At 44.8% G+C, this 14512-nt stretch overlaps 1 protein-coding gene across 3 annotated transcripts in view; it reads right to left on the bottom strand.

Annotated features, from left to right (window-relative positions):
- The window catches only part of arhgef37 (Rho guanine nucleotide exchange factor (GEF) 37), a 38974-nt gene that overhangs the window by 23017 nt on the left and 1445 nt on the right, over positions 1 to 14512 (bottom strand). For 2 of the 3 annotated variants that reach the window (XM_030062253.1, XM_030062254.1), the window contains 2 exons: positions 13974 to 14062; positions 3345 to 3865 (listed from right to left, as the gene is read on the bottom strand). In XM_030062253.1, the coding sequence (XP_029918113.1) occupies positions 3345 to 3865; positions 13974 to 14022 (570 nt within the window). In that variant the 5' untranslated portion in view covers positions 14023 to 14062. Of the gene's footprint in view, positions 1 to 3344; positions 3866 to 7593; positions 7728 to 13973; positions 14063 to 14512 lie in introns of all 3 variants that reach the window. The other variant, XM_030062256.1, reaches the window with a different exon arrangement.

The raw sequence follows: 14512 nt of genomic DNA, 5'->3' as shown, positions 1-14512 counted from the left end.
CAGCATGCAACTTCACTCTACTTAACTAAAGTCATCACTTGTGGGCTGCTGAACATGATTAGTTTATGAGCATTTATTGCATTTAAGCATTTTTCCCCTCCATTCAATTTTGTCTTGATGCGATTCACACACGCTGTAAGGGGCGAAAACTGGACGGGAGATCTTCCTCTACAGTTCAGTTTGGTAAGTTATAAGTTGAAAAGCCGACGCGGTGAGTGGACTGAGCCCGGGCCAAGTACGCTTTAGTGATGAGAGGAAGCTTAAACCCAGTTTTTTGGGGACAGAATCTGAATGTACAGCAGCCTCGTGCTCATTTGAATACCTTCATGTTGCATTCATTTAACCCGGGAAGTCTGAATCGCCATGCTGCAATGATATGGCATTCATGCAGTCAACTCGGGGGAAAACGGAATCGTAATAGAAAAAGGAGTTGCATTTTCCTCCTGGGGAACATCAGAAGTGAATACAGCTGTATTTGGTTAACTTGTGAATAAACTCTTACACTTATTCAACTGTTACTGGAAAGAAAGAAAAGGAAATCTGTCTTTTGCCTTAACTGTGTGCACTGATGACCCTTGAGCAGAAATCAGAAAAATCTAGACTCTTTCCACTCTTGCTTGTCGCCTTGTTGGCCTGGTTCACATGTCCACCAGTCCCATCGTGCAACACACACACACACACACACACACATAGTCCCTCGCTGCTCATGGACAGTAAACGGAGGCAAACTGTTGGCTTGCTGAAATCACATCTGGTGTGCGGCTGACTGGCTGGCGTGAGTCTGTCAGGAGAGTCTGCAAACATTCAGCCTCGCAAACAAAGGCTGGAGGCTACAGGAGTGCAGCACCATCACAACACACACTCCTACCACGCAATGTCAGCTCATTTTAAGCATGAGTGACGTTTGCTACCTCATTCACGTTTACTATTAACATTCCACTTATGGATTTGATGTAGGATGTTATTATGCCCATCCACGGCACAACCTCCTGTACCAACTACTGTGTAACTTATGAACCGATGCACAGCTGAAGTAATGCATGCATTTATACATTTTATACATTTTTGAATGACCGATGCAGTTGCAAATGCAGCACTGTTTTGACATGCAAAAAAAAAAAAAAAAAAAGAGTAGTTCTGTTCTCTTCTAATTGGAGAATAATGGCCACGCTCACTGAACAATCTGCACATTGCCACACAGAACAAAACGGAGACTTTGCTGCCTGACAAAGGCATCATTCATGCACGTCGTCTACGCTGTTCTCTCTGGCCGGCCCTCCCTTGCTCCCTCGCTCCCCTTGACCCTGCTCCTGCCTCCGTCTTCCTCGAAATACCGTCCTCTCTCTCTCTCTCTCTCTCTCCGGCTGCACCCAGGGAGGAGGTAATAAAAGTCATCTCCCATTAAAAATAAATGGACACTGTAATTTTTTAAACCCTGACAAATCATACATCTCTGAGGATTTTTCCTTTACCTTTTCTTGCCTTGGCTTCACTCCACCATATCCTTCACTCCACTTTATTCCACCTATTGGCAATCGTTCATTTTCCCTCCCTGTCTCAATATGACCTTTGGCCAGTGTCCCATAAAGAGAGATACGTCTTCTTCTTTTCATTAATCTCACCATTCACTTCCCACTTCCATCCGTCCCTCCACAGACCCTCAGCTCATTGCTTAAACCTTTTCCTGTCTATCTTCCTCTCCTCACTCCTTCCCCCACTCCTCCTCTCGCCTCTTTCATCGTTGACGTGCTCATTCGCAGCTCGGTCCTTCCACCCCATAAAGTCCAACTGCGTCCTCCTTTATGAGACCTCATTTTTATGACCGGGGCGACAATAAAAGATTATTCCACGCTGATGGCTGAAACCGAAGCTGTGATGAAAGCTGACGATAATAAACCACCGTGCAGCTTCAGCTCCTTCACACGCTTTATCACTCTTTATTTAATACGCGGTGGCATGTAGTAGATTGAGGATTGTTCATTAGATTATCAGAGGGATTTAACGTCGTCCTACATGAGGTGAGGAGATGAAAGCGGGCGCAAGGAGAGGGGAGAGTGTCCTTCAACCAGGAACACACAGCCCCGTGTTTAACCTTCATTTGTAAAGGGACGGTAACTTTGCTGAGTGTGCTCGCTCTTCCTTTCCTTGCAAAACTGTTATACAATTAACATTTGCAAAGTTAAAGGCATTTGCACCTGGGAGCCGCCCGGTGCAACCACGCTCAGCTCAGCTTTTGCATTGCAATTGCTGAAATTTGATGAGTTTATGAGCATTTCTTGAGGGCGATGCACACGTTTCATTCTTTTATCCTGCACAGATTTTTCAAAACTGACTTATGGCAAAAACTAGAAAGAAACAGCACTGGTTTAAAAGGAACAGGAACTGCCTCTTAAGCTGTAAAACTGTGCTTTTTTTTTTTTTTTTTTTTAAACTGGGTCAAATAATCCTGATTAACAATCCTTTCAGATCATCATCAGCTCTTCTCTGAGCTCCAGGTAAAGCACAGAGCAGGAAGTGCAGGGGAACGTTAATCCCATTACTTTATCCTGTGACAAAGTCGCACAGCGCTGGAACGGCAGATGGCACCGGCGCATGGAGCGACGCTCACTTCCCTGCACCTAACGGGTCAGACAAAGTGACGTGCAAGGTGATCTGCAAGCAGGTGAACGCAAAGGCGAAAGGAGTTAAAACGCTGTTCTGATACCAGTCATAAAATGTACGACAAGTTCACAGGCGAGGAGAAATTTGAACTATTTCCACAAGGCTGAACTTTCAGTTTTCATAAATCTGGCCAAATCTGGTCAAGCCGTAACACAGTCTAGCTACAGTGTGTGATTAAACTGATTAAATTTCAAAATGATTCCAGATGCTAGACCTTTAGGCCGTGCTAACACTAAGCCTGTTTCATCAGTTAGAAGAGCTGTTCTGAAATACCCTTGTCTGACAAGAACTGATTCATGTTGATGTGTAAAGTACTTAATAATGTTAGTGTATTTGAGAAGTATGAATTAACCCCACTCCCAGCTGCTGAAAGGTCAGCAGCTAAAAGGGTCATAATTGAAAAACATAGTGACTCGGTGGTAAAATGAAGCGGTGCCCTTGCACAGGAGTCGTGATGCATCAGTGTTGTGCACAACCACTGTTTCCATAGAAACATCATGGTCCAGCCGGTGCAAGGCCACTTTACTGCAGTTTGTCTGTAGGAACCCTCACGACTGTGATCACAACATCTAGCAAAATAATCTGGATTATAATCAGGATTATCACTAACGCCGTATTCCCTGTGAAATCATAATCCTGCGAGTGTTTTTTGTGCCACACAGGAACCAAAGCCACATCCACACCTGCATCTTGTGCAGACTGCTCCTGATGGTGACCGTGCTGACTTGCAGCAGCCGAAGGTAATTCCTCTCGGTCTGGACGAGCTCCTCCACCGCCAGCAGCTGCCTCTGAGCGGCCCTCTCTTTAGCTGCTGCCTCCTCCTCTTTGCTCCTCTTTCTGGCCTCCTCGGCCTCCTCCGGCGACTTCTCCGCTTCGTCTGAGCGTCTGCTTTGTTTTGAATCGGCCTCCACGGGGGACGCGGTTTCATCCAAAAGCTCCTCGGCGGCTGACTCCACAAACACAGAGATGTCCGACTCGCTCTCGTCCTCTGGACCGAGCGCCCGCTCTGCAGCCTTTTGATCTTTGTCTTCCTCTGCGGTGCCGTCCATCCTCCCCCGTGGCGTTCCCTCCATCCTGTCCTTGCCCTCAGAGACTTTCTCCACAGCTGCGAGGGGAGGCAGGCCCGAGGAGGCCGGCTTAGGGAGACTCAGTTTGAAGGAGGCGGGCTGAGGCCTCCTGGGGACCTCCATGTTGGAGGAGATCACTGTCGAAGACAAGAAACACTGTTCAGACGAGGCGCTCATATTCAACAAATCTACATTTTCATTTAGAGACAATACAACACCATGAAAAACAGGGTCTGTGCCGTCTTTACCTGCCGTGTTAAAGCTGCAGTGAAAGTGCCAAGGGACTGTATGAGGACCATTTAGACTCAACTGATACACTGCAAAAAGTCAAATCTTACCAAGATTATTTGTCTTATTTCAAGTCAAAAATGTCTTATTTCTAGTCAAAATATGTCATTACACTTAAAATAAGACATGATCAGCTCAGAAATAACTTGTTTTAACTTGTTTTTTTTCAAGTGAAAATTTACTTGAAACAAGTTAATATTAGCTTGAAACAAGAAACATATTCTGCCAATGGAACAAGCAAATTTTTACTTGTTCACTTGTGTCACAAGTAAAAATTTGCTTGTTCCATTGGCAGAATATGTTTCTTGTTTCTAGCAAATTTTCTCTTGTTTCAAGTGAATTTTCACTTGAAACAAGTGAAAATTGTCTAAAAACAAGTTACTTCTGAGGTGATCATGTCTTATTTCAAGTGTAATGAGATATTTTGACTGGAAATAAGACAAATATTCTTAGTAAGATTTTGAGTTTTTGTAGTGTAAATGTGTGGTAGAAGCAGAAATTTGATGATTGAGTCTATATAGTCCTCCAAGTCTCTAATCAATTACCTGCTCATTTTTTTTAGTCCGTTGAGCCCATGTGGTTTGTGTTTTTGCGATTACTGAAAGTTCAATTCATTCTCCTCAATATGTTAATAGCATTTTATTGTTAGAAAATCTTCAGGAATTTGGGATTTAGTCAGGCTTGGGTGAACACTTTTGTGATTTGGACTGCATTTGTTTTACTGCAAAAAAAAAAAACATTTTCCATAATAGCACCGTACCTCACTCTACACTTATCTTATGTGTTTGTTCATCCAAAAAGGTGAACGCCCCCCAAAAAAACATACATACAGCACACACAGCAGGAGCTCACACTCAGGATGAGCAGGAGGCCTGAATCAGCGACCATTTCTGTGCACAAACAGCAGAGCGATGAGCGCCTAGCAGCCGATACAGAGCCAGAACAACAAAACACAAAAACACAGCTCGGTTAGAGGTACCACTTTAAAATGCTGCCTGTCTACATCAGCCTTTAGCTTCATGAGTCAACAGCAACAGAGAGCTGGGCATGAGAAGGCCTTGTTTGTGTTTTTTGCCTGCACAGACACATGCAGAGAGGGGAAAAGTTTGGTCATGGAGCCTCTGAGCAGGAAAACACCATGTGTTCAGCCCAGCAGGAGGCCAGCAAGCTGCTCACAGAGCGGCGAACGCCAACACTGACCTGACGGCGCGCGTGCACCAGATTCAGCTGAGCAACATTTGGTGGACAAACTGCAATGACCGTTCTATCGACTAAGCGATTTAATTATAGCGTCTGTGTGAGGCTTCATTCATGACAGAAATTTCAGCCTCAGCAGCTCTGCACAAACTGCACGGGGTTTCTAAACCTGCAGCAAATTATCAGCATAAAAAAAAAATCATAAAATAAAAAGTTCTTGGCAACAAACTGTCTCACTGATCAGTTGCTTGGAACGAGTGACGGACATGTGGCTTCATTTTAGCAGCTGTGCGCACGCTGCAGCATCGCACCAGCAACCATTTCAGTGCAATCCTAAGGACTTAGCACAGAGAATGTAACAAGAAATCAGCATTAACTGAATTTCATGTCCAATTTCAAATTCATTACTGTTATTTTTCAAGTACAACAAACAAGAGCAACCAAGCAGCACACTTGCAAAAAAAAAAAAAGTTAACAATTCTTGAATGTCTTGAATAACAAATGGCACTTTAATTGATCTAATTTGTACATTTTAGCAGCCGACATACTTAAAACTTCAGAAAATATGGAAAGAAAGCACTGCAAAATGTGCACTAACAAACTTTTTTTTTTTTAATACAGCACTATCTGATGTCAAACAGAATTTACCCTCCTCTTCTGATTTGTTTATTAAGTGAAACGATAATATGCAGATTAGCTGATCAGTTATTGGCTGCAGCACCGGCCCCTTCCATGTGTTTCTGTTTGGATCCTGCTGCACCGCTGGACTCTGACATGCAGCTGCAGCCACCACTGCATGCCACGCTGCATGAACACACACACACACACACACTGAAAGAATGTTTTAATTTGTATAATTGTACAGTGCGATGTATAATCTGCTGTCTGTTTTTGTTGTCTCCCTGCTCTCCATGTGAAGTCCCGCTGTCTTCGTACACAAGTGGTTGCCAGGCTCCAGCGCCAAATTCACAAAAACAAATTCCTGTGCATTTATTACTTAGTGCGCAAAGGCATTCTGATTTAATTTGCTCCGAGGAGGCGGATTACAGCGCTGCTACCGACGCCACCGCAGCTAAGGCACTCACTTTAGCCTCTTTCACACGTGCACTCTTTCCCTGAAATGCGGGGTCGTGTGTGAAAGGGGGGCAGGGATCAATATTCAGGGAAATCTGTAGCACCAATTTCCCACCTCAAGACCGAGGAACATTTCAGAGAAAATGCCGGTAAAGCTGTGCTGCGAATGAAAGCCACTTTGATGAAGTGAGCAAAGCGATCACAAACGACACTGATGACCTCTTTCAATCCACAACTTTTTGCTTCGCCGGTGGTTTGACATCTAAAATACAAGTTCTTCTTTTTTTCCAAGAATGGCTGCAGACTCAGAAATAAGGGCGCTCCTCTCAGCCCGTGCAGAAGAAGAAACTGCAGTTAGAGATGCTGTGGCGTGCGAGAAAATAACAGGAATTTACTTGAGGGCGACATAATGACACAGAGAAGTCTCCAGTCCCTCGCCTCATCTATCCCGGCATTACCACGGCATGTGTGAAAAGGCGGAACCGTCCCTGAATGCAGCCGCATGTGTGAATAGTGACGATCACCGGCGATCCCTGAAGGGTTACCCCTGTAATTTACTGAGAACGAGTGTGAACGAGGCTTTTGACGTGTTTGGTAGATTTAAAAAAAGACAAACTGCAGCTCAGAATCAGATCAAAACACAGTAAAGACAAAAACATGATGCTATAAACTCAACATAAAAAGCACTATTTATGCAAATCTCAGAAAAACAGGATCGGAAACAAATTCGGGAAAATGATTTGTTTTGCCTGTACTCGATAACACCATGAGGTTCACTGTGATGAAGATACATTTGATGATTCAGATGCAAGCATGTGCTGTGATACTGTAAATATAAGATATAAGAATCGATTCTTTTCATTATCGTGATGGTGATTTTGTCCATTAACGCCCCGCGTCGCTCTCACAAAGTCAAGCAGTCCGCCTTCGTTCCCCTCCACCCGAGAGTTTAAGGCTTCAGTAGCAAATGTTAGCCCAGAGCTGCAGACAGCGACCGCTCACTGCCAGCATGTTTCAGCTCTTCGACTAAAAGGTTTGGTCTAAACTTTTAACCGCTCAGATGCTCAGAAACACATGGAAACGGGTAAATCTGAGCGTTCGCCAGCCACAATCTGCTTCCTCACATCCACGGCGTGTGTGTGGCATGACTCGACTGTTGGGACATCTGTTGCCCGCACGTCATAATCCACAGCGAAACCACAACAACACGGTGTAAGTGTGTGTGTGTGTGTGTGTGTGTGTGTGTGTGTGTGTGTGTGGCGGACGATCATTACACAACATGAACATGAGCTCCTGTTAGCTTTACCTTGTGCAGAATCCCTGATTCAGCTGCAGCGGAGCTCGATCTCCCTCCTCTCTCGCTCTCTCTCTCTCTCTCTCTGCTCTGGCTCTCTGTCCCAGCGCTACAGCACAATCTGCTGCAGTGGAGAGGCTGCGTGCCTGACACACACACACACAGAGAGACACAGAGAGACACACACACAGACACAGGCTGGTGTAACTTTCTCCAGTGACTCAAACACAGCAGGCTGCTGCTGGGCCTCATGTGGCAGGAGCGTGTTAGGGAATGCTTGTGAGTTTGTGTGTGTGTGTGTGTGTGTGTGTGTGTGTGTGTGCGCGCGTGTGTGTGTGAGTAAAGGGGGAGGGGTGTGGAAAGGAGGGTCAGCAAGCTGTTTTGTAGAGGAAAGAGGCGTGGGGGAGGCAGGAGGGGCACAGTTGCAGGGTGGTGAAGCCACACACACACACACACACACACACACACACACACACACACACACACACGCTGCTGCTGAATAGGCTGATTGACTGCAGCAGCTGGTGGGAAAGGGAAGTGATGTTCGCGTAGTCAGCAGCTGATTGGCTGGGCGGCTTTCACTCTGTGGTGATGGACCAATCAGATGAGACCCTGAGGGGCTTCCTGAAGCTCTAAACTGAGCAGAGGACACACACACACACACACACACACACACACACACATACACACACACAAAGTGATTGAAGTTTCCCTCTCACAGGAAACAAAAGCACCGCAGGACGTCCCATCCTCTCCCACTGGCCAAATAATTGTCTGCATTTAGAGGCTCAAGCAGCAAAATAATGACTTACATCTCTGTTTCCTGGCACTGAAACTACTTTCTTTTGGGGAAAAAAAATATATTTGCCAGTTGTGAACAGTGTGTAAAAGTTTATTTTGTTCATGGAGGAAAAAATTAAAGTTTTGTTTTGGCCATTGAACGTCACAGTCACATGAACGATGAGAAAAGAGAGAAGGATGTGAGGACAGTCCTTATCTTTTGTTTGATTAACACAGAGGGAGCTTTCCTCTCCTATAAAATTTACCAAAATTTACCAATTTATCAATTTACCAAAAGCTACAGTACAGCACAGGCCAGGACGTGTGTGTGTGTGTGTATGTGTGTGTGTGTGTGTTAAATCTCCGTTAAGTTTCGATGATGCCCTCCAGCTTCAGTGGTTAACTATCCTCTGAAGCTGCATTTTCAAATCTTCAGCCAACAACCACATTAAAGGTATTTTACAATTAAAAGATAAAACAATAAGAAAATATCTTTGTTGACTTGTCTGCAAACTACAAAGCATCAAAACTGAATTACTATGATTGAATTTTCGCTGAATAGCAAGCAGGCCACATAAATAGCACCATAAGCACCACAATAATGCAGAATTTCTGTACACAGACATGAAGAGACGACCAGCTGCTTTGACTCACAGCCAAATGGTTGAATATCGAATGGTTCAAAAGTATTTATTTGAGAAAAATGTGTAAAACACGAAGGCCAAAAGCATATTCCAGGCACTGATGTGGCCACACGAGTCTACATCAGTACAACGTGAGCGTCATCGTGCCTGATCCATCTTTCCAGCTGAATTTAGTGGGAAACTCACACAGTCCTACTCTGTCTTGAAAAACAACAGGACTAACTGGACTGAAATTAATGCAATGTGAGCCACGGCCTCACACAATCAGAATTAATTCTATTTTAATTCCTTTAACGTGTGAAATGGAGAATGAAAATCCTTGTATTGCCTTGTAGTGAACTTGGAAGTGAGGGCGAAGATAATTCATCTGTCAAAGGGCAACTACAAAGTTAGAGCCAGGGAACCGGTTCAGCTCAGGTTTTGGTGACTAATCAGAGTGAGATCAATCTGCCATCGCACAGATATCTCACCTCTGATGTTGTGGAAACAGGATTGCAGTAATCTGAAAACTGAGTCACCTCTAAACGTGCAGCCGGGAGGTGTTCAGCGCTGACAGAGCGGACAGGACGCTGTCACCGCTGCTTTCACTTTCAACATTATTGTCTTTCTTCATGATGTCAACACAGCTGTCATGAACTTTCCTCCTTCTCAGAGGAAAAATGAAAGTTAACGCTTTTTAATATTCTGTTTGTTGAATGCAAATGCCATTTATCAAAGTCGGCTGATTGATGCAGGATCTTGTTGTTCCCAAAGAAAAGCACATAAACTCTGTTTCCACCTGGCATGAAGAGGGTGGTCTGATCACAAGCTGTCACCTCTGAGTTCAGGTGTGAACAGCAGTAATGCCTCCTCATTGCGTCTTGAGATACGATCACTCAAGACGCTTTCAGAGGGAACGCTTTGTGTCCACGTTGCATCTGAAGTGTAAACAGACATGTGTCCCAAGACGGATAGAAGGACCGCCTACTCACCTGACGTCCTCTGTCTTCAGCTCTGGTCCAGCCCAACATCCCTGACACCGACCAGTCACTTTTACAACAGAGAAAATATCTGACCTGAGTCCGGCCAGCAGCTGAACTGTCAGCTGATGCATCAAATGCAAACTGAAGTGCAGGTCGGCTGTAAAGCAGCTGGTTAATGAGTAAAAACAAACTGCCTACCTGCAGGGTGGAGCTACAGGTGAGCCAGGAGGAGTTCAGCTCCCCTTAATAAGACATGAGCTCCCCTGAAAACATCATGCAAGACATTTTGGCAGCTCTCTAAAATATAAACTGACTAGGGATGCACCGATCCGATATTAGCATCGGATATTGGCGCCGATATCAACATTTCACCTGGATCGGGTATCTGTAAAAGCAGCCGATCCGTAAGACCGACCCTTCCCCTTTAAATCTTTGCAACACGGGCTACGTCAGAGTTGATTGAGTTGAGTTGCAAACACAAGCAACACGGAGCGAACGAAAGGGTCTGCGATATGGAGGTATTTCACCCTTAGCACGCCAACTAGCTTGACGGCAGTTTGCAATGTATGGAAAATGAATGTTGCCAGGGGTGGTGGTAGCAGTGCCAGATATAACACCACAAATTGAATCGAGCACCTCCAGAAACACCACAAACCCTAACCCTAACCCTAATGCGAAGGAGCACGAAGAGTTCCAGCAGCTGAGCAGATCAAAGGGAGCCGCCGCTGCTGTTGAGGTTTGTAGCTTCTTAAATCAACAATGATATCGGATCGGTATCGAGTATCGACCGATGCGTAAGGCCCCAGCATCGGTATCGGCATCGGAACTGAAAAAGTCGGATCGGTGCATCCCTAGCTCTTTGTAACCCTAGACACAGTAGATTTATTACAGGAATACCACAGAAATATTACAGGCGGCAGTGTGAATGTGCACGTTGCAGTTGCAGGAATACCACAGAAATCTCACAGGTTGATTTATCCACTGCAGCAGAGAACCTGACCCTCTCAGGCCTGCTGGAATAATCAAATAATCTGAGCCTGAACGTGATCAGGTCCAGCCTGCAGTAACTTTCAGATGTGAAATACGTCATATGTGATTGACGGCGTTTGAAAATTCCATTGTACGGTGGATCTGTCTGTTTTACTGTACATATCTCTCTCTCTGTGTCTCTCTCTCTCTCTTAAAAAAACAACCTGCATGGAAATGTATTCTGTTTATTTGCATACAGAGCTGGACAGTGAGATCCGATCACAAGTGGCCAGGTGTGAGCGGACGGACTGAGAGCTGTCCACACTTGATCGGATATTAATACCAGGTGGGAACAGCCTCATATATGTTGGGAAACTTGTTGTGGACAGCATTTGCCTTGGTGGTTTGATATTTTGTTGAACTATGCAAAATATAATGAACGCGCACAGCTGCCGACTGCATCTGTAGCAAAACAGAAAGCAGGGAGATAAATGATTATGTCCCTAAACATTTTTCTTTATGAATCATATGGGTGGATTATAATCCCCACAAAACAGTTTCCTGTTTTCAAAAAGGCCATGCATCGCAGTTTTTGAGGCCCAAAATAAGAGGAAGAAGCTGCAGCAGATGGTAAGTTTCTCTAAATCTAGCAATGAGGTTATGCAATAACCTTTTAAATGCAGTTGGGTTGGAAAATACCAAGCCTGTAAGTTATCTGTATCTACGGTTTAGATAATAGAGATGTTTCAATCGCATTTTTTCCTTCCTGATACTGATTCCAGTGCTTGAACTTGCATATCAGCCAATACCAATCAACGATCTCATTGTGCTAAAAAAAAAAACCTGTATATTACTAACCCTTTGTGGATGTCACGTGACTGATTCTAAAGCCTTGTTTACTGTACACATTGCCTTTTTACTGGTGGGACTTCTCAGAGTGAAATACGGCCAAAGTTCTGACATTTTTTACAGAGGGGAAACTTCAGGCTAAGTAAACTATTTCAACCTCCGAGCTCCAACATTTTTTTTTCAGTGTTGTGTTTCTCATGTGGCAGATCTGCCGGCGGTGGACGTGCAGTGGGTCGACTCAACCAGAAAAACACAAAGCATGTTAAGATTTTAAGACACAGCCACTTTAAGATAAAAAAAAAGAAACAAGTGAGCTCATTTGCATAATGGCAGACACAAATGGGGGTATTTATCCATCAACATTTTTACTTTTACTTTTCCCCCTAAATGCAACACAGACAGACACTCAAATGGTCCTGTAAGTGGATCCCTATGAGCCACGAGTGTGTATTAATGAGAGCGAGCTGTGTCATGGAGGCCTGTCACAGTGAACGTCTTCACTGCGGGGAGGCTCGGTAAGGCGGAGCGGGGCTGGCGGCGAGCCAGCAGCTGATCTGGCTTCAGCAGATCGGTATGTCAGAGAGGAATGCTGCAGGGTGAGAGTCTTAATAAGCCGACTCATTGTTGTGAAGACGCATGGTGACTCGGGGCTTTTTACAGAAATACACTGCGCTTCCTGCTGAGAAACGTTACATTACACTCGAGGCATTTAGCTTAAGCGCTTATCTACAGTGACTTAGAGGGAGGAGTGCAAAGCTCTTTGATGACAAATATCACAGCGAGGCAAGGAGGTCAACAGACAGAGCCAAGTGTCCAGAGTAATAGATAAATCATTATTAACATCGAGAGAAATAAGGAAGGAGGCAAGAAAAGCTTTTTTAAAGGAAAATACAGATGCAAATCTACATGTTGGTGGATCCAAAAGGCAGCAAGCGATAACCGTCTCAACTCTGCTGACTTCAACACCCAGAAATCCTGGAAGATGACGCCATTGAACACAACACACGACAAGCTGGGGTTCATGAACTCGGCTGGTCTGCGCCAACAAGAGTAGAGAGCAAAAAGCTCTCATCAAAGAAAGTTATTGCACACACTGCTCTCAGGGCTCAGGGATTAAATCAAAAATGGTGTCATCTGCACAAGAGAGCAGAGTGTGGGACTGTCCTACGCACCTGGGACGTGTGAGCTACCCACAATCAGAGGAAAAACATCCAACACCAGTGAGCCTTGCTGTCTCAACGCCGTTTAGGATTTCACTCTTAAAATGACAACAATACTGTAATAACCAGCAAATTCCTCATATAAATGAATGCACATTTTGTTACACTGCTGGTTGATAGCATGTATTAATAACCCAGGCCATGGCCAGTAAATAAAGCTTTTTCAGTGTCTGGTAGCTCCTTCTTGCTGCACAGGAAGTGATGCATTTTATGTTTCTGGTTTGTTTGAGATAAACAGGAAAAGTAGCGGGTAGTCAGCATGAGCAGTGATTTGTTGCCGGACAAAGAGTGTTTAGACAAAAGAGTGCCACTTCCTGAAAGTTCATCAACAGTAAATGCAAGGAGAAAAGGAGAGCTAAACAGCTGCTAAAAACTTAAAGTGACGATTTCCCACCCAAAAATGCAGTGAATATCGCCTTTCCAAGATGAAAAGCGTTCCAAAATGAGGAGGGACTGTGGAGCGACGCTATCATTTAGTCGAGGCCGTCTATCCTGAAAAACACCACAATAATGATCGTTTATGCCACCAAAAGAAGAAAACTGTGGACGTCTCAATACCCCAGAAAATTTCCCACCAGTGTCCAAACTGACTCCCGAATGTAATTAGATAGATAGATAGATAGATAGGTATACTTTATTGATCCCAAACTGGGAAATTCCCATTTCAAATTTCGGCAATTTCGGCAAACAGGATGAATGTACGGCATCTCAGTCGGTGTGGACGGGACGCTTTTGTTTGTCGTGCTCCCGCTCTGTGATCTGGGCCGATGAGCCGGCTGCATATTGCATCATGCAGCTGTGGAGCACAGCGTGTCTTGAAAATGTGAGTTTTCAGGTTATGACAGCAGGCAGGGAGTGACTGCTGTGAAGTCATCCTGCTGGTTGGAGAGCCTGGAGGATGTGAGGAGAGTGAAGGCCGGGGCGGAGCGGTGACTGTGCGGCGGGAGGAGGGGGAGAGCTGTACTTACTGTAATTGTAGGGTTTGACCAGGCTCAGGCTGTCCCAACTGTGTGTCATCACAGGAAACTAAGACACAGCAAAACACCAGAGAAGTGACCTGGAGAAACACACGGGTCAACAGTCAGAGAGAAACTACTGAACTTGGAATCACTTTTAGAACATCATTTCGATCATTTAAAGAAGAAAAGATGAGTTTTGCAGCTGATATGAGAAGCTCACTTCCCTACAGAATCAGATTACTCAGCAAAACACACAGTCACACGCTGAATCAGAGCAAACATGGAGGCTGTGGCTTTAATCAACCAAACTGTGCGCTCGATATTGAGAAGCTGAAGAAGTTGCAAAGTGTGCGCGAGAGCAGCGTTCACATCTTTGCGCTCCAGTTTCAGTGCCAAACAGCCGAAGCCTGGAGAAAGACGATGAAGTTGAAAATAAAAGGAACGGCGACAGCTTCCTGTCTGCACTGTCAGCATCTAACATCCTCCTCGTCATTCTCTCAGTTTGCTGTGATCCCGTCTGTCAAACACAGATTTTCCCTCTGTGGGTT

This window comes from Myripristis murdjan, chromosome 10 (assembly GCF_902150065.1).
Source record: "Myripristis murdjan chromosome 10, fMyrMur1.1, whole genome shotgun sequence".
Lineage (NCBI taxonomy): Eukaryota > Metazoa > Chordata > Actinopteri > Holocentriformes > Holocentridae > Myripristis > Myripristis murdjan.
This window is presented reverse-complemented; position numbering and strand designations above follow the sequence as displayed.